General features: G+C 51.6%; 2 protein-coding genes and 1 long non-coding RNA gene across 3 annotated transcripts in view; 1 reads left to right on the top strand and 2 right to left on the bottom strand.

Moving 5' to 3' along the window:
• Positions 1–19,314, bottom strand: part of ERGIC1 (endoplasmic reticulum-golgi intermediate compartment 1) — a 183,141-nt gene that overhangs the window by 92,159 nt on the left and 71,668 nt on the right. The window lies entirely within an intron of this gene.
• On the bottom strand, positions 1,237–12,397 carry LOC120615030 (uncharacterized). Its single transcript, XR_005656177.1, has 3 exons — positions 12,265–12,397; positions 7,996–8,061; positions 1,237–1,875 (listed from the first exon to the last, which is right to left on the bottom strand). It is a non-coding gene; the product is annotated as an uncharacterized LOC120615030 (long non-coding RNA).
• Positions 12,857–15,948, top strand: DUSP1 (dual specificity phosphatase 1). The gene is made up of 4 exons (XM_039878100.1): positions 12,857–13,476; positions 13,743–13,888; positions 14,246–14,465; positions 14,894–15,948. The coding sequence occupies exons 1-4, from the start codon at positions 13,110–13,112 to the stop codon at positions 15,262–15,264; spliced, it is 1,104 nt and encodes a 367-aa protein (XP_039734034.1). The 5' UTR covers positions 12,857–13,109; the 3' UTR covers positions 15,265–15,948.

Below are 19,314 nucleotides of genomic sequence, written 5' to 3'. Positions count from 1 at the left end.
TAAGAAAGAAGGAGGCTGGAAGGGACACACTTGTCCCAGCCTGAGGGCCAGAGGTGAACCTGGCTCCTGGCCGAGGTGCTGGCTCTCAAGGTGGCCCCAGCCTCCAGCCGGGCTTCACTTAGCCCACGTCTGTGGTCAAGAACAGCTGTGAGGCTGTGGTCCACCTCCATCCAGATCCTCCTCCAGGCTAGCCTCTTGGTAGATGCCTGAGGCCGAGGCCTGGGCTGAGGTGGCCAGGCCCAGGCGGGAAGCCATCTGTCTTCTTTACCATTCAGATCCTCTGAGAGCACATAGGGCCCGTGCTTCCGGCCAGGAGTCTTGAGTTCCAGCCTGGCTCTGCCCCCTTTTCCAGGAACTCCAGTCACGTGCCCAAATGGCTCTGAGCCCGTTTTCTTTTCCATAAATGGGGGAAACAATAGGAATGCCACCTGGGCACAGGTGACACCTCATCTGAGCACCTGGCACGCAGCAGGTGCCTGGTAGCACCAGTTCCTGTTCTTGTAGGTGGAAACAGGTGCTGAGACCTCGGCCTTCTTAGGGCTGGGAGTGGGGCTTTCCCGGGCAGTCCTGTGCTTCAGGTGTCCTGGGTGGGGGTCTCATTTACGTCATAGACATTGGTAAGGCTCCTCAGAGAGACCACCAGGCAGTGTCCTTAAGCACAGCTCAGCTTTGTGGAACCTGAAATTCAGGGGCCCGTGTGGCTTAGGGCCAGCACCCAGGTGCCCTGGGCCTGGCCTCGGTGTCCTTGGCAGCAGCGGGGGACCGTGACACAGCCCTCGCAGAGCACCGTGTGGTGGTCGCATCGGGTGATATGGCCTATGGTGGGCTCTCTGTACCCAGAAGCCTGGAATTTTCTCAAACACATGGAAGGAGGCAGGATTGGTTGGCTGCGTCAGAGTGAGGTCACCGGGATGATTCACTAAGGACTGTGACCCACTGGAGCTGGACTCCTGGGGGCAGCTGACTTGGGAGCCCAGGACCCACGCCCTTGGCCCCCAAGGCCTGCTCCAGTCCCTGCTTCTCAGTTACTCCAGCCCCTCAGAGGTGCAGGCTGCCAGCCTAGAAGGGGCCCAGGGACCTTTGAAGGGATTCTGGGGGACGGAGAGGGGTAGGTCAGCCTCTGCTGGCTTCGCCTCACTCACCCAGCCCCCACCTTAACCTTTCCTTCAAAGCGGCTATTTTTGGACGTTTCCTGTCTCTTGAATAGGTACAGAAAAAGGAAGTGAAAGGTCAACGTGTGGCTTAACAGCTGGCAAGTCATTTTCTTTACTATTAACTGTTAAAAGGATACATGTTTGGAGTGAAAAATGGCAGCTCGAGAAGCACGTACATTAAAAAGTGTAAGTGATCTCCCCCCGCCCCCCGGTCCATCTTCCAGAAGGACCCTGGTGTGTGTGGCCGGGGCCACCCCAGCTCTGTCCTGTGTGATGGAAGAAAATAAAAAGGCAGGGAAGCCACTCTGTACACATCAACCCTGCAGTGAACACATACTGAGCACCTACTATGTGCCAAGCATCGTGCAGATCCCTCAACTCGCTTTTCCCCCTCGACGACATGTGCCGGGCATTACGGGTAACCATTCAGGGTCAGTCGTCTTCAGCCCTGGCTGGACGTTGAACCCCTTGGCAAGATTCTGAAAGTCCCCATGCCCAGGCCCCACCCTGGGTGAGTTCCGTTAGCAGCTCTGGGGGTGGGACCCAGGTGTCAGGATTTTGAAAGTCCCAGGTGGTTCTGATGTGGAGCCAGCACTGAGAGCTGCTGCTGGGGGCACCTGCCAGTAGCTGGGAGCAGAAGCCAGTCTGCCATGTGGCACGTGGGGTGGCGCTAATGCTGTCAGGAGTCTCTGCTTTCAATTCTGACAGTGCTGCTTTCTGTCTGGCAAAAATGAAAAAAAAAGAAAAGAAAAGATTTTTTTAAAAGTCAGACAACTATCCCTTCATTTACCATAAGGTCAGATTCTCTCTTTCTCCTTGGGAAGGTGACTTTGCCAGGACCTGGGTGGGCTGGAGGTTTCGTAGCCTGTCAGTCAAAAAAGGCTTGTCAATAAAGATCTGGAAGATGCCACCCGTAGGGCCCCAGTGATGGCCTATCCTTCCCCAGCTTACCCCAGAGAAAGGAAGCCCATGTCTCCTGTTCTGTTCATTTCTGTGGAAAGAATTTTATAAACACTTGCCTCCGTTCTGGAATTCGGTGTTTTGACAATTAGATAAATTACTAAGGTATTGTGTGTGGGGAGTGGGGGGTAGGGGTAGGGGGCCTGGAGCAGTATCTCTTGTTCACCTGGTGTCACCAGCGTCCCAGCTGGTGTGGCTTGTGACATGAGTCAATAAATATCTGCCACATAAAGGAACCTGAATAGGCAGCACTTTTTGTGAGACGCTGACCCCAGGCCCTGGCTTGGGTTCACTGGCTCGGCCTTAGTCTGGCCCCTTAGAGACCCCTGTAGGAGGTGTCACTGCTACACTCCACCCCAGGTGAGGAATGGAGGTTCAGAGGCCCAGGAAGTGGAGGTGGTGGATGGCACAGTTAAGTCACCCTGTACTCTGCCCGTCCTTTACTGCCCGGCACCCCTGACCTCCAGGAGCAGACCGCCCGCCCCTGGGCTTCTCCTGAAGGGCAAGTACATGCTTAGCCTGGCTGCCCACGGGACACAAGATGGACAGCTGTGACCTCAAGAGATGCTTCACCTCTGTGGGCCTGCAGTGTGAGGGAGAGAAAATAGTGATCATGCCCCTAACTTGTGGGTTTGGTGCTTACTATGTGTCACCGTGCTTCAACTTTGTACTGTGAACTCATCTTATCCTCACACTCGCAAGTGAAGTGACTCCTATGATTGTCCTGTCGATGACACACATCCTCCCTGTCACTGCTTTGAGCACAGCCTCTGTGCTCCTGCCCCACTCAGAGGAACAGCCCGGGTCCCCTCAGGGCCTTCGGAGCCCTGTGGGGTGCGGCTTGCTTGCTCTCTCCCCCGCACCCCACACCCTTTCTCTCCTTGCTTCTCTCCTTCCCGCCCTCCCTCCCTTTCTTCCTCCCCTCTGCTCCCTTCTGTAAGCCGTATCTTTATCATCTTCATACATCAGATTCCCCAACCAAGGTTTTCATTTACCTACATCTATATTTTCTTCCTTCTCGCTTTCTATTCCCTGCCAGCCTTTTCCAGGAAAGAGTAACTTGTCTACTCACTTCATCCACATAGCAGCGAGCTTTCTTCCCTTTGCCTGGCATTCTTATCTACGGGATAAAACTGCATTACATTAAGTATACCGTACTCACACTCATCTAGGTCTCAAGGACCCCGCTCAGGAAATCGGATTCTCTTTCTGCCCGGCTCTGCCTTGCCACTTGCACGTTCCCTCAGCAAGGCTTCGCTGAGTCGCATGTGAGCTGAAACTTGCTGGAGGATTCCACAAACACTGAGCATTGTCCCCAGGGAGCTCACACCGAGGTGGAGGGCACAGTGTGTGAATCGGTACTGACGTGACTCAGAGGCTGTGCTAGGTCTTGGGACCCACAGGACTCTACAGCCAAAGGGTGGCATCTACCCCAGCTATGACCACCCAGGAAGGGCTCCTGGGTCAGGCGTCAACTGAATCTCAACCTGAATCATGAACTGAATCTTTTAAAAAATATATTAGGGTATACTTTAAATATCATGACATATACCCTATATGAGTATAAATCCAATTTTTTTTTTTTTTTGGTAACTTTACCAAGTGATGCAACCATCGCCCGAAATCAATTTTAGAACATTCTCATGGTCCCCTGGGTAGGTCCCTCCCTTAAACCCACTTACAGGTGACCCCTGTGCCCACGCCAGCCCTAGACAACCACTAATCTACCGAATGCCTCTATCGATCTGCCTTTTCCGGACGTTTCGGATTAAGTGGGATCGGACACTACGCGGTCTCGTGTGTCTGGCTTCGTTCACTATCACATCTTTGAGGTTCATATGACAGCCCCTGTCACTCGCTTGTTTCTTTTTATTGCCGAGTAGCGTCCCCGTAAATCCATTTCCCACATTTCGCCTATTCATTAATCAATTGGTGGGCATTTGGGTTGTTTCCAGTTTTGGTTATTATGAATAATGCTGCTAAGAACACTGGCTCGTAAGTCCTCGTGTTAACGTTCTGTCATATTTGTTTACGTGTGCATTTTCTTCTGAACATTTAGAGCAAGGTGCTAACATCGTGACCTTTCGCCTCTAAATTCTTCCTCACACATCTCGTAAGAACAAGACATTCCCCTAAGTAACCACCCAAATTAACATGTTTGTCGCATCAGCTCACATCCAGTCCACATTCAGATGGCTCTTGTTTCAGCAGAGGGTCCTGTCAAATTTTTGGATTTTTGCCAATTTGATAGATGAGAGCCTCTCAGTTGTAGTTATAATTTTCTTACCTCTTATCGTGATTACGAACGAGCATCTTTATACATATTCGGGGTCTGTCTGCAGTTCTTGTTCTGTGACTATCTGCTTGTGGCTTTGGGCCATTTTAAAATGATATATTTTTTTCATCTCTAAGGACACCATAAATATTAGTGAAATTAGCCTTTGTCCTTAAGTTACAAATATTGTCTCCCATTTGTTTTGTTTTTTTTTTAACTTTGCTTATGGAGCTTTTCTTTTGGCCATAAAAGTTTTTTTTTTAATTTATCTTTAATTTTTATGTAGTTATTTATCAAGTTTTTTTTTTTTTTAACTGTTTCTACATTGAAAGGCTATCCTTACTTCCGGGTGATCAAAGAATCCTCTTACGTTTTCCTCTACAAGTTGTAAGTGTTCATTTTTAAAATCTAGACTCTGGGCCATTCGATATTCATTTCAATATTTGGAGGGAGGTATGGGTTCGCTTTTAATCTTTTTTCCCAAACGGCTGTCCAGTTGTCCCAAGATCACTCATTAAAAAAGTCCCTTATGCTCCAGCGACTTGAGATGCCACCTTCATCATACACCAAATTTCCATACGTCCTTGGGCAAGTTTCTGGGCTTTCTATCCCGTTCCATGGGTCTGTCTGGCTGTTCATCTTCCGACTACACCAGTTCCATTGCTGAGAATTCATGGCATGTCGTGGTATCTGCTAGGGCTCACCCCCACCCCACTGCCCATCTTTTTTAGTTTTCCTGGCTATTCTTGATTGTTTATTATATCCTATCAACTTCAGAACAAATTCGTTGAACTCCAAGGGAGGAAAAAAGAAACATCCTCAGTATTTTCGGGAGGATCGTGTGAAATGGATATATTTACCTGGGCCAAATGGACATCTTTGTAGTATTAAACATATTATTATCAGAGGATTACCTTTGGGTTACCAGCCCTGTTAAGGATTGAATTATGTCCCCTGAGAATGATATGTTAAGTCTAATCCCCAAAGCCTCAGAATGTGACCTTATTAGGAAACGGGGTGTCTACAGAGGTCATCAAGTTAAAATGAGGTCATTTTAGGGTGGGACCTAATCTAATATGAAGAGAAAGTTTTAGACCGAGAGGAAACCTGGACACAGGTGCACGGGCATGTGCACACACACACACACACACACACACACACACACACACGGAGAAGGCCGCGTGAAGATGAAGGCAGAGTCAGGCTGATGCCTCTACTAGCCAAGGAACACCAAAGATTGCCGGCAACCCACCAGACACGAGAGGAGAGGCCTGGACCAGTCTCACTCCCAGCCTTCACGAGGACCCGCCCCTGACCACACCTTGATCTTGGACTTCTGGCCTTCAGAGCTGTGGGGCAATATCTTTCTGTTGTATTAAGCCACTCTACTTGTGGTATGTTATTACAACAGCCCTAACGAACTACTCCAGGAGGGTTTCTTAGGCCAGAAGTGAGCAGTCCAGCCATAACTTTGGGACAGGGAGAGGCATTTGTGTACTTGTCTCTGACCCCAAGCAAGCCCAACCAGGCCCGTTTCTTGCCTGCCTGAAGTCGAATGAGTGAACCAATGAACGAGTTGGAAAGCTGGAGGTGTGACTTCACTCTCAGTGGGTGGCCAAACCCTCTGAGGTCAAGGCCAGAGAATGAATCATTTGTGCCATGCGGCTCAGGGAGTCAGGGAGCCCCAGGCAGAAAGCCTGAGTGTGGGGTATATTTCCTTTCCCCTTTCCTCTTGAACCTAGAAGCAACCCCCTAAAAGTCAGCATCCCAAGAAATAGTGAAATGGTGCGACATGCCACCCTCGTGACACGCCCACGGTGTGTTGTGCAGTGATAAGGACAAAGGACTTAGGAAATGGAGGGAGGGAGGGAGCACCGGGCACCCAGCGGAGCCGCTTCCTGGCTGCGCGCCTTAAGACAAGTTAGTTAACTTCTCTGGGTCCCACTTAGGTGCCTCGCCTCCTCACACGGGGGTGGCAATGGCACCTGCCTCACGGTGTCACGATCACACGAGCAAAGGACCATAAGGCACTTGGCAGAGTGCCGGGAGCACAGCACGTGCTCAGTAGAGTTTGGCGATGATCATTAATAAGAGCTGCCCTCCAAAAAACGTACCCCCAAGGGCGAAATTGGGATGCATAATTTCTGAGTCTTCAGCTGTGATTTGGAACGTGCCACCAATAACGTTTCTTCCTCGTCCCTGGGGAAAAACTATGACCTCATTTGCTGCCTCCAACATTAATTAGTGTTTTCTAATCATGAAAAGGAAATTATGTCTCAATTTATACTCTGTCTAAAAACATTAGCTAACAACAGAAAGCTGTCGCTTCTCGCCTGGCGTCAGTTCCCCCAGTGGCCGGGGTGTGGCTTAGGGCCATGCTGGCAGGCTGTGTCCTTGGTTCAGGAACAGGCTTGCCTGAGTCATGGAGGCCCTGCTACTTCCTGGTCCCTCTCCTCGGCTTGTTTTCATGTGCCTGTCCAACGAACCTGCTTCGAGGTTTATGCTGGGGACCAAGAGAGGCGAGAAACCCAGTCCCAGCTCCCAGGCTAGTGGGACAGACAGAAATGGCCAGCCACGGGGACTGTTCACACAGGCTGCTGGGATTCGTCCGGTCCCACAGTGAATCTGACAGTTGGTCTCTTGGGGTTATTACTGCCCCATTTTGCAGGAGAGGAAACGAAATCTCCCAAGGGGAAAGTGGTAGATAACGGGCCCGTCTCTCAGAGGTATTTCGTCCAGACATTTCTCTTCTACACCAGTGTTTATCTCCAGGTAGCTGTCCCCTGTTCTGGGCATCTTTCCTCATGACAAGATGAGTGAGGACCCCTTGTCTGAGCCTCCCCAATGTCTACCCTGGCACTTGGCACCTGGGTTGTACCTGTTCGTTAGCTAGTCTGTCCTCATGCTAGAGTATTTGTTAATGGAATGACTGTGGCATTTTAATTTCGGTCCGTCTTAAACCTTTTTACATTACTGTATTCTACTGGATCTAAGATGTCAGTGATTTAAGGCCCTCTCATTAACTTATGCACCGTTAAGAAAGAAAATCGCCGTCAATTAATTATGTCAATTAACCATGACATTCCCCTTTCAGAACATGACCATATGAAAGATGTGCCCGTTAGAAAAAAAAAAAGAAGAAGAAGAGCAGCAGCCAAAATGGAGTCACTTTGGCTAAGCCACGTCACCAAACCAAACTTAATTAACCTCGGTGCAGATCGAGCCTCTCCCAGGACTGGAATTTTAAACCAATCAGTCTGGAACTTCCAGACCAACACGAGTGAGGCAATCTGCCTGACGAGACCCCCTGCCTTCTCCCTAGGGACGGCGTCCTAGGCTCACATCATCCACTCTTCAGAGTCCGGCCTCTTTCTGCCTATCAATATTTTCCATTTTGTACAACCCCTTCTGGCTGCCTGATTCACGAATCCTTTAATAAAGCCAATTAGGTCGTCAAATTTACTCAGTTGAATTTTGTATTTTAACATGCCTGAGGCCCAACGAAATCTATTCTAAAAGAGATGACTGCTTTTAAACTCATCCTAGGGGAAGAAGATTTTATAAATATCCATATATTAATAACATCAAAGTTTACTAAACGCTTACCTTGAGCCTGGCATTGTTCTAAAGCACATTTCATCCATGACCTCATATCGGCTTGGCCGACTTTTCCTGTAAGGGGACAGAGGTAAATATTTTAGGCTTTGTGAACCTCTCACAGTGTCACAACTAGTCACCTCCCATTGTAGTCTGAAAGCAGCCTCAGAGGATAGTAAGCGAATGGGCGTGGTCGTGTCCCAATAAAACTTTACTTGTGGACACGGAAATGTGAATGGTGTACAACTTTCTCGTGTCACAAAATTTCCTTCGATTTTCCTCCATTTAAAATGTATAAACCTTTCTTAACATGTGGGTCGTACAGGAAGAGGGAATGGGTTAGATTTTGGCTCATGGGTTGTAGCTTGCTGACCCCTGTCTCTTGTGATCTTCATATTGTCCCTACAAGAAAAATGCTATTATTATCCTCATTTTACACGTGAGGAAACTGAGTCTCAGAGAGGTAACTTGCCCAAGGACACACAGCAGGTGAGTGGTCAAGCTGGGGTTCTAACCCAAGCGGTCTAACGCTGCAACTTTTTTTTAATAAGTTGCCCTAAATATAAATATGGTTTAGGCTAAATATGGTTGCCTGCCAATATTTTTAACTTTCGTTCTTGATTACAAAATTTCCACATTTGTGTTGAAAACTTCAAACCATACAGAGTTATAGGGAAGAAAATGAAAGTAATCCCAGCCTCTAGAGATAAATGTTTGAGGGTTCAAACAAAGGTGAACGGCTCACACAAGCTGAGCAAAGTTAGAATGTTCTGAACACTGTGTGACTTTGGAGAGGTTGCCTAACCTCTCTGGGCCCTTGTCTCAAAGGAGGGGGCTCGCTGACATGACACAGTGCTGCAAGCTCTGCCAGGCCTGACCATGGAGTTCTGTTTGTAAGGATTGTGCAATATCAGCTTGCTCTATCCTAACTGCCTGAGTGTGGAGGGTGAAGTCACCCATGGGCCAAGCGGCTGCTGAGTCTCCCTGCCTCTGGCTCCCCCAAATCCCAAGCACCAAGTGGCTTGGGAGAGGCAGCAGTGACACCAGAACCTGACTCAGGGGATCCTAGGACGTTCGGGCTCCCTTCAGAACTGATGCTGGGGACCACTCTGCCCAGAGTGAGCAGAGCTCCAGACAAGCCGAGAGGCAGAGGCTTCAGCCAGCACTGCCTAGGGTGGGATTGCACAGGCAGAGGCATCAACAGGCTGAGGTTCCCACAGCTGGATGGCTGGGTCCGCTCCGTCTCTCGGTCAGACAGGCCCGGGGCCTGGTCTTGCGTCTCATGGTCATCGGCTGTGGGTACGTCCCCTCTCTGAGCCTGTTTCCTTGCCTGTGGAATGGGGATAACAAGCACCTTGTGGGATCAGTTCATAATCATATCCTGCTTAGTTCTTGAGATGATGTCTGTAATGCAGCTGGTGCAGGGGAGAAGCTTAATAAGTGGCCGTTTCTGTCCCGTTCTCTTCTGATACTTTTCAGCAGTGCTCTTTGAAAATATTCTTCCACCGCACAATGAATTGTGGACCTACTAGGTGCCAGGGCTGCACCCAAGGTGGGAGGGTGGGGAAGTCAAAGAGGAGAAAGTCACAGCCCTGCCCCCAAGCAAGTCAGGGAGGGGAGGGGAGGATCTCCGGGACTTTGACACAATCCGAATGTTGGGACAAAGTCCTCCAGGGCCCAGCGGCCGGAAAAGTTGGAGAAACCAGAGAAGGCTTCTCGGAGGCACTTTGGCTGGGTCTTGGAGGATGGGGAAAGATTATGGCCCAACCCAAAGGGGACAGCAACAAGGCGGAGGAGGAGGAGCCACGTGAGCGCAAGTGTGGGGGTGGGAAGGACGAGAGACATCCAGTGATCACAGGCCCACCAAGTTCTCCTAGGGGACCACGGCAGAGTGGATGAGGGCTGGATGGGTGGGAAAGAGGGAGTCGTGGAGGGTACTGAGCAGAGAGGGGAGCTCTCCAACAGCCCAGGGGGGACAGTGAAAGGGCTGTGGTTCCGCAAGAGAACGCGAGCAGTCGGAGGCAGCCCCCCCTCCCAAGAGCACCCCTGCACCTGGCGCTTTCTCAGACGTGGTCTTCCTCAGCCCTACGAGGGCCACAGTCCCAGTTTAAAGATGGAGAAACCGAGGCTCAGGAACGTTAAGCCTCTTGCCCAAGGTCACAGAGCAGACAGGGAGCCACCCTTTCCTCTCCCGTGATCCCGGGACAGATCCAAAGCTGACTTTGAGGGCAGGATGCGGACAGTGATTGTGGGGTGATGCCAACCCTAGCTACACCGAGTCTCCCCACAGTCCCCTGGAGACACCACAAAAGGGAGCAGGCAGGGGCTCGGCAAGGGCAAGTGACTTCTGCAGGCCCACATATGAAAGGTGGGAGTCCAGGCCCCGCCTTCGCCTTCGGAATCCAAACCATTCCCACCGCCCAGTACCACCTCTAGGTTTATTCCTAGGCACACCTAACATTGGGAGGAGCCCAGGTCAGAAAGACTCAGTCTGTCCCCTTTGGCTGCCAGGCCCTTGCTGCTTCTGTTGTCACCACAGACCAGATCGTGCTGGCCTCTCTTTGGCTCCATCTCCAGCCAGAAGCGGCATCGTCACTGCCTGGACTGGGGGTCTCAGTGGCAACACCGAAGCCACTGTGTCAGTTGGTCTCAAGGAGGGACCTTCCCCTGAGCTGGGCCTCTGCCTCGCCACACCTTCTGGTGTCTTGTGGAGACACCCCTAGGTTCTGGTGCCAGACCCTGAAACACACAGTGGCATGGTGATATAAGGCTGCTCTGCTGGGAAGCGGAAAACCAAGAAATGTAGTGAATCATCAGGAAAAGGGGCACGGTAGGGCCTGGAAGCTCACACCTACCATCTCTCGCCCGAGCCTCAAACCACCCACAAAGTAGCCAGTTATAAACCCATTGTACGGATGTGGGCTCAGAGGCTCAGCTGGGGAAGAGATGTGCCTAGCAGGATCACCCAGCAGTGGAAGGACAGCGTGGGGTCCCAGCTCTGCTCTCTCCAGTAAGGAATAAAGAGGAAAAACCCACTGCACTCAGCAGACACCTGACTCCAGGGCTGGGCTGTGACACCACCAATGAATATGTATATAAAAAGGTTTTCTTTTAATTTTTAAAAATTCATTTTTTCCTTTTTAAAATGTGGTGGATGGGACGGAATAATAAATGTTCTTGGTAAAAAAAAGGGGGGGCAGATCAAGCACGCTTTAAAAGCCAGCAGCTCTAACATTTTATGATTGAATGCAAAAAATATGTTGAGTTCCTCAGCTGACTAAGTAATATAAACAAAAGAAATTCTTTTTTTTTTTTTAAGATAAGGGGTGAGTGTGGCCATTATCTGAAGACCTCTTTGCTGCCTTTCACCGATGCTCTTCTGAAGGTAGAAATCTCCCTTTAAAAAGAAAAAAAGCACTAGGCTCCGAACTTTTCTAGAACTTAGGCAGAAAGTTCGAGCGTGTGTAAACACAGTAGCTAAGCGATGCAAATGCAGAAGTCATCTATGGTGATACAATCACAGATCTAACGACATAGGGTGGCAGTGAAATCCCCCTTCCCCCCAAGAGCAGAAGGGAAGAAACCGCAGAATGTTCCAGAGTCGGCACCCGCGCCCAGTGGCGCAATGTTTGTGTACCTAGCGTTTCGGTGCCACCGCAGCGGCCTCCACTGCCCAGAGGGCCGTCGCTAGGGCCTCAGAGCGCGGGTGACTGAATGGGGGTCCTCCCAAACGTGTGTGCAGGTCCTGGAAATCCTCCTTAAGCGCCACAGGATTGGATTTCGAATTCAGCCCTTGTGGATGGAGGAAACCAGGACGAGGGTGTCGGGCTTGGCTCCTTTTGGAGCGCTCAAGCCCAGCTCTTAAGAGCTCCCCAATCAGTATGTGTTTGTGGGATAAAGAAACGGAGCGGCTCCATCTGTCTCCAGCAAATCTAACCAGAAACGTGTCGTGCGGCCCCTGGGGGGCGCTGTCGATCGCCACCCAAACACCAGAACCCCTCAATCCACAAGGGCGCCTTGTGAACTCCCCAGAGATTTTAACTCCCTGACCCACCTGCCTCGGCTCAAAGTGTTTTAGGGACCCCACGAGTAAAGAGAACACTTTCCCACCAGGGGTCTGATTGGAAGGTATTTTACTTATTAAATGTATTGTTGTTGTTTTTTTTTAAGTAACAGGAAAGTCTGGAAAACAGAAAAACATTCCCACCCCAACGCGCCCCGGTTGTTCGTGATAAGAACGACACTTCTACGGACACATCTGTTAAAATTTTCTCCAACCTTCATTTCAGGCTCCTCTCCATCCTGTCCCCACGCCCCTAGCTGTGTGACACTGGGCAAGTAAATCGCTTCTCCTTGGGACTCTGTTTCCCCCCAGTTGGGGACGAGGAAATGAGGGAAGGGGCACACGTGTGTGCAAGAACGCAGGAAGCCACTTTCCGCTCCGGGCGGCGGCGGGGGCGCGGGAGGGGGCGCGGCGAGGGGCGGCGGGGGAGGGGCGGCGGGGGAGGGGAGGGGAGGGGCCGGTGGCACGTCGCCCGCTCTGCCAGCGCTCGCATCCGCGCCAGCCCTCGGCTGGCGGCGCGCCCTCCCCGCCTCCTCCTCCCCGCCGGGCCGGGAGAGCGGCGCGGGCCGGGTCCCGGGGGACCCGACAGGCGCAGGCCGGACGGCCGAGCTGCGGGGCCGGGGCCCAGGCAGCGCGCGGCCAAGCGGATCTCGCTCCGAGGCCGGTGACGTCTTCGCCTCTGGCTCTGCCGGCGCCAAGCCGGGCAGGGCGGGTGACGTCACCGCCCGGTCACGTGACCGCCATTCAAACAAACAACTCCCCTCCCCCTGAGCGCCCGCCCTGCCCCGCCCCTGGAGGGCCACATATAAACGCACTCCCCGGGGCAGAGCTCGCTGCGAAGGACACCGGGGCGGAACGTGCGACGCGGGCCGCAGGGACAGTCAGAGGAGCAGCAAGAAAACCCGCACCAAAGCCCCTCGCTCAGTCCAAAAGCAGTTTGGGTTCCGCGCAAAGAAAGTCACCGGGGTCGGGCTCTTCCTAGAAAGCCGCTTCCCTGCCCTTGGCTTCGGAGGACAAAGAACACAGGAGTACTTGCACGCTGGGGGCGCTGGGGCCGGCCATGGTCTTGGAGGTGGGCTCGCTGGACGCCGGAGGCCTGCGGGCGCTGCTGCGGGAGCGCGCGGCGCAGTGCCTGCTGCTGGACTGCCGCTCCTTCTTCGCTTTCAACGCCGGCCACATCGCCGGCTCGGTCAACGTGCGCTTCAGCACCATCGTGCGGCGCCGCGCCAAGGGCGCCATGGGCCTGGAGCACATCGTGCCCAACGCCGAGCTGCGCGGCCGCCTGCTGGCCGGCGCCTACCACGCCGTGGTGCTGCTGGACGAGCGCAGCGCCGCCCTGGACGCTGCCAAGCGCGACGGCACCCTGGCGCTGGCCGCCGGCGCGCTCTGCCGCGAGGCGCGCGCCACGCAAGTCTTCTTCCTCAAAGGTACGCCCTTGGGGAAGCTCCGGGCGGGCCGCACGCCCCCCAGCGCCTTACCGGGGGCACGCCTGGCCCTCGGTCCCTGCCCCATCTGGAGCGCCGGGGCGCCGGAGTCGTATTCCGGGGACTTGTCATTGGCTTTGTTTGTTTGGCTCCGGGAACAAAGACTCCCTGGTGAAACTTCCAGCCCTGGTGGGTGGGGGAGCTGCGTTGAAGGTGCTCTGTCCCAGCGGTACTAATGGAAAAAAAAAAAATCTCTTTGTTATTCCCAGGAGGATATGAAGCTTTTTCGGCTTCCTGCCCGGAGCTGTGCAGCAAACAGTCGACCCCCATGGGGCTCAGCCTTCCTCTGAGTACTAGCGTCCCTGACAGCGCCGAATCGGGGTGCAGTTCCTGCAGCACCCCGCTCTACGATCAGGTTAGTAGGGAGCCGTACCAGAGGGGAGAAGGAACAGCTGGTAAAGGCCTGGGAGAAAGCGCTAGTGAGAATATAGAAAGTGACCTGCAGCTTTATTTATAAGGGAGGGGACACGGGGATATTATTCATCCCATGGTTTAGTGGTCTGACGGAGCTGATTCTTTAACTGCTGGCACCACAGAAATGACCATTGGCCCTGTGCAGACAAATAGGTTTAGTCTCCTATTATACTACAACAGTGCTGAGAAGTTGACCTGGTATCTGCAGCTGACTTCTCCAGCAGAGTTTTTGTAGGTGTGGGCACCAGCATGGACTCTGAGCAAAGCTTGACAAGTGCTCGATATTTCCGAATTTCAGGGTGGTCCAGTGGAGATCCTGCCCTTTCTGTACCTGGGCAGCGCCTATCATGCTTCCCGCAAGGACATGCTGGATGCCTTGGGCATCACTGCGTTGATCAACGTCTCAGCCAATTGTCCCAACCATTTTGAGGGTCATTACCAGTACAAGAGCATCCCCGTGGAGGACAACCACAAGGCGGACATCAGCTCCTGGTTCAACGAGGCAATCGACTTTATAGGTAAATAGAACGGACGCCTGGGACTTCTGCCTCCCTCCCCCATCTTAGCCACTGAGCCCAAACTCTGGCAAGAATTCGAATGACATTCTTCTGAGCCTTCTTCCAGACGTTAAATATCAGTCTGGTTTGGGCAACATCTCTGCAAACTGTAAATTCGATGTCCTGCTTTACAGATTAGTAAACTGATTTTCAGGAAGTCGAATCGATTTGCCCAACGTCCATCTTTTTACTGGATACCCGGTCTGGGTTTAAAAGCCCTCTGTTCTTTGCATGACACCCACACTGCCTCCGTGAACAGTGTCCGTGTGATGGCACGAAGTGACATTGGCCATCTCTGCACAGGCCACACATGACATTTCTTAGACACTGTATGCCTGGGGTTGGGGCCGTTCTGAGCTCTCAGTAACCAGCCGCCCTTTGTTTTCCAGACTCCATCAAGAATGCCGGAGGAAGGGTATTCGTCCACTGCCAGGCGGGCATTTCCCGCTCGGCCACCATCTGCCTCGCTTACCTCATGCGGACTAACCGAGTCAAGCTGGACGAGGCCTTTGAATTCGTGAAGCAGAGGAGAAGCATCATCTCCCCGAACTTCAGCTTCATGGGCCAGCTGCTGCAATTTGAGTCCCAGGTCCTGGCCCCACACTGCTCGGCAGAGGCGGGGAGCCCCGCCATGTCCGTGCTGGACCGCGGCACCTCCACCACCACCGTCTTCAACTTCCCCGTCTCCATCCCCGTCCACTCCACGAACAGTGCGTTGAGCTACCTTCAGAGCCCCATTACGACCTCTCCCAGCTGCTGAAAGGCCACGGGAGGCGACCTTCCCCACCCACCAGGACTCCAGGCCCCTTCCCGAGGGGAGAAATGCAATAACTCCAGGGAGGGGGTTCGCGAGGGCTGGTCCTTATTTATTGAATCTCACCCGAGTTCCACTGGGTTCCCAGGCACTCACAGTGATGACTCAGCGTCAAGGTGTTTGCTGAATTCAGCACGTTCGGGACCAATATGTAATGGGTACATCAAGTCCCCCTGACAGAAAGGGGCAGAAAAGAAGGGACTCTGTGTGAGCCCTTTTCTTTTTGCTTGCCCCCGTTTTTTTTTTGTTTTTTTTTTTGTAGAAACTCTTCATGCTTGACATACCTACCAGTATTATTACCATTCCTGACGACACATACATATGAAAATGTACCTTATTTATTTTTGTGTAGGTTTACCTTCACAAACGTCGGCGTCGACTCCTAGAAGAACCAAATACCTCAACTTTTGTGTTTTGAGTACTGTAATACTCTGTAAATATATCCTAAGCAGATTTGTTTTCAGCACTGATGGAAAGCACCGGTGTTGGTTTTTTTTTTAGTTGCCAACAGTTGTATGTTTGCTGATTATTTATGACCCGAAATAATATATTTCTTCTTCTGAGAAGACATTTTGTTACATAAGGATGACTTTTTTATACAACAGAATAAATTATGGCATTTCTATTAAACTCCATGCTTTATTTCTTCGGCAGCTCCCTCACCCCTGTGCCACCAGAGGAATAGCAGAGGATTGAACAAGGGCCACCAGAATGTGTGTTGGGATCTGATGCTATACTCTGGTGGCCCCTCCGTCCCACAAGGTGGTGGGGTTTGCTAGGGGGGTAGACAACCAAGTGTTTCCCCCATGTATCTCCTACCATGTCACCCAGGGGGCCTGTGTCCCCAGAGCCAAAGCTGGAAAGGAATGGCCATGTACTTGGGTTTGTCTTTCTTCATTCATTACCTTCCCCAGGATAATAGAAAAAGCTAATTGTGAGGATGAGGTTTTTCCAAAACTTGGCATAAATGTGTTCCTCGTACATGCAAAGCAGTGTGTGTTCCCCGCCCGCAAAACCTCTCGGCTTTTGTGAACATGCTGAGACCCAGCACGGCTGAGCGGCGGGGACGGGAGAACCGGGCCCGCCTGCTTTTCGAATCCTGTGTGCTTTGCACTGGGCTGTCTCGCGTGTTCTCTTTTTGCTTTTGAAAAGACCTTGATTTTTGGTGTGTGTGAAAGTAATAACCTGGATGGCTAAAAACCCAAGCACTATACGCAAATACAACATCAACAAGTCACCTGAAACCCTCCCCTGACCTTTATGAATATTTTGGAGCATATCCAAGCCGGCACCTCTGCCTATGTACACAGCATTTTTGGAAGCTGCCTCCAGGTTACTTGCTGCTCTGATTTCATAGTTTTGTTGAAGTAGAGCGACAGTTACATCTAATTTGCTCTATGGCAATAGTCTGGGTCTTTACTCTCTCTTGCCAAACAGGCCAAAACAGAGAAGGTGTCATTGACCAACAACCCACGATTCAGTCTATAATGTTGCAATAAATAACAGTGGAACTCTAAGGGTTACTGACCCCTTAGCTCCTGCCCCCGTGACTTGTTTCTGGACCAGGTATTGTAGGAAGCAGGAAAAAAAAAAAAAAACATCCTTCTTGACTTCTCCAGTAGCACTCAGTAATGGTCCTTGTCCAAGGCCTTGATACAGAATTAGTGTCCTTGACCTGTCTTCCCTGGTTCACCATCTGCCATCTGACTCCCAGGGCCTAAAAGATCCCTGTATTCTAAGCTCTAAGAACTAACCCTGGGCTGGCAAGCACATTTCCTCCGTTGGGCTTCTGATTGCAAGCGTGTTCCTGCCTTTCAAAACAAACCGTACCCAGTGTTTTTATCAAACCCTAGAAATTTACTATTGCCAATATCTCCCTTCGTGGAAATGTACTAGTGGCTTCACGTCCATGGCTGACTTCCCCATGGGCTCGGGCCATTCCTTTCTGTTTGGCTGGCCCTGGCTGGACCAAAATTAATCTCCAGTGCGATCCACGCAGTGGAAAAATACAGCGGCTGCCTAAGGGAGCCTCCAGTGAAAACAATTCACTCACTTCTGGCACAAGCCACTCCACCTCCCGCCAGCCAGGGAGAGCCAGCATGATAGTCTCCTTCTTGTGGGGGATGGGGTGGGGGAGGTTACGATGAAGAGAAAGATACTGAAGCTATTAAAATGTTTGATTCTCAGTGGAAGATTGAAATAGAGACAACTCAATCGTTTAATACTGATGATGTGGTAATAGCAGCTGTCAATTTCAGAGCTGGCACCGTGTGCCAACCGCTGTGCTGACTGCTTTGCATGCCTTGGCGTTAAACTTTTTACAGCAACACCTATTGTACAGAGGAGGAAACTGAGGCTCAGAGAGGTCTAATTCTAGTTCAAGGTCATATGGCAAGTAAAGGACATTGGAGAGTCTGGAACCTGGGTCTGTAAGAAGCGTGGGGACCAAAGTCCTACTTGAGTCCAAAACATAGCTTGAGCGAGTGGGGAAAAGATGAGCTTTGTAGCCAACCGGGCGTCGCCATGGTCTTACCACATAATTTTGGAGCGGAAAGTTATTTATCCATTGGGGCCTCAGTTTTCACATCTGGAGGAGATGGGTTCATGAATGTCAGCACCTGGCAGGGAGTGGGCCCTGGAGAAACACTTAGACTCTTTCCTCCTCTCCTAGTGACCGCTGCCGTTCTCCGTCTCAGTTTTCCCAGCCATAAAATGACCAATTTGCACTGGATCTAATGGGTAAGGCTCCTCCCAGCACTCGAATTCTAAAACGAAGAAAATGCATCGATGCCTACGGTGTGCTTTTTGTGGTTTCCAGGTACCCATTATCCCATTAGGATACTTCTAACTCCAACCGCCTCCACAGCATCCTCTCCTTTCCTTGGAAATTTACAAATCATAGCTAATTTGCCTTGAACTTGCAGCCTCCGGCGTCCATTTCCCGCCCTCCCTCCCACGCCCATCGAGGGATGCCATCGTGTGTGTGTACACCTTTAAGATTATATAAATCTGTGATCATACAGTGGCCTCCATCCCCATGGTAACGCGGAGGAGTTCCCCTTTTGTGAGGAAAGCTGTCATGTCACTTCCTGCTGCTGACAAATCAGTTTAGGAGATTAAAATGCAGGGGGGCGGGGTGCGGGAGGCGGCCGTGAGAAGCGCTGGCCGCGGCGGTTTCTGGTTGCCATACACAGATGCAAACAAAGCCCGGGCCACGCGGGGTGGCCCCGCCCAGCGCCGGCCGCCTCGCTTTCCCACACCTCCCCTGCCGGCCCGGTGCATCCAGGTCACTCCGGGCTGTTTTTCTCCGCAGGTCGCATTCTGGGGAGCCGGTGGGAGGGCTGCCCACCTTTGGGGACTTCCCTGGAGCTCTGCAGGCCAAGCCCATTTGGAGAGCAGCCTCTGGGGCCAATGCGAGCATCTGCTTCTCTTTCCTCCCGAGGACAAAGGGTTCCTAGTTGCTAGCACCACCGTGGACAAAACCTCTCTGCTGAGGAAAATACCGTAAAACCACTTTTTTCTTGACTGGCCTTTTAAGCTAAGCAGCAGGTCCGTTCATTCATTCATTCACTCATTCATCAAATATTTAGTGACTCTTTAGGCCCAGCGATACTTGGGTACAAGACAAAGTTCCACCTCTCAAGTAGCTACCAATGAAGCGGGAGGGGGGTAATTAATTAAGAAATAAGATAAGGGCGAAGGCTACGAAGGCGGGATGGTAAAGGGGCGGGGCTCCTTTGGATTTTGGTGGTCAGGGAGGCTAAGCTAAGCTCTGAATGATACAACCCAGTTGTCCATTGGAGAGACGAGGTGGGAAGACGGTTCAAGGCCGGGAGGGCGGCACAGACCTGAGGTGTGGGAGGGATCTTCCTTAACTGATGGATAGAGCGTTTGATGGATCACGTAGACCTAAGTTCAAGTCCTGATTCTGCCACTTATTACCTGTGTGATTTACTGTGGGTAAGTTACTAAACTCTTTAAACCTGTTTCGTGGGC

Source organism: Pteropus medius, unplaced genomic scaffold (genome assembly GCF_902729225.1).
Source record: "Pteropus medius unplaced genomic scaffold, Ma_sr-lr_union100, whole genome shotgun sequence".
NCBI lineage: Eukaryota > Metazoa > Chordata > Mammalia > Chiroptera > Pteropodidae > Pteropus > Pteropus medius.
This window is presented reverse-complemented; position numbering and strand designations above follow the sequence as displayed.

Bases quoted from the DNA above. Each gene is read 5' to 3' on its own strand.
- DUSP1 (XM_039878100.1), top strand. From the start codon at position 13,110: ATGGTCTTGGAGGTGGGCTCGCTGGACGCCGGAGGCCTGCGGGCGCTG. The intron at 13,889-14,245 runs GTTAGTAGGGAG...TCCGAATTTCAG, and splicing joins GCACCCCGCTCTACGATCAG to GGTGGTCCAGTGGAGATCCT. The intron at 14,466-14,893 runs GTAAATAGAACG...TTTGTTTTCCAG, and splicing joins CGAGGCAATCGACTTTATAG to ACTCCATCAAGAATGCCGGA.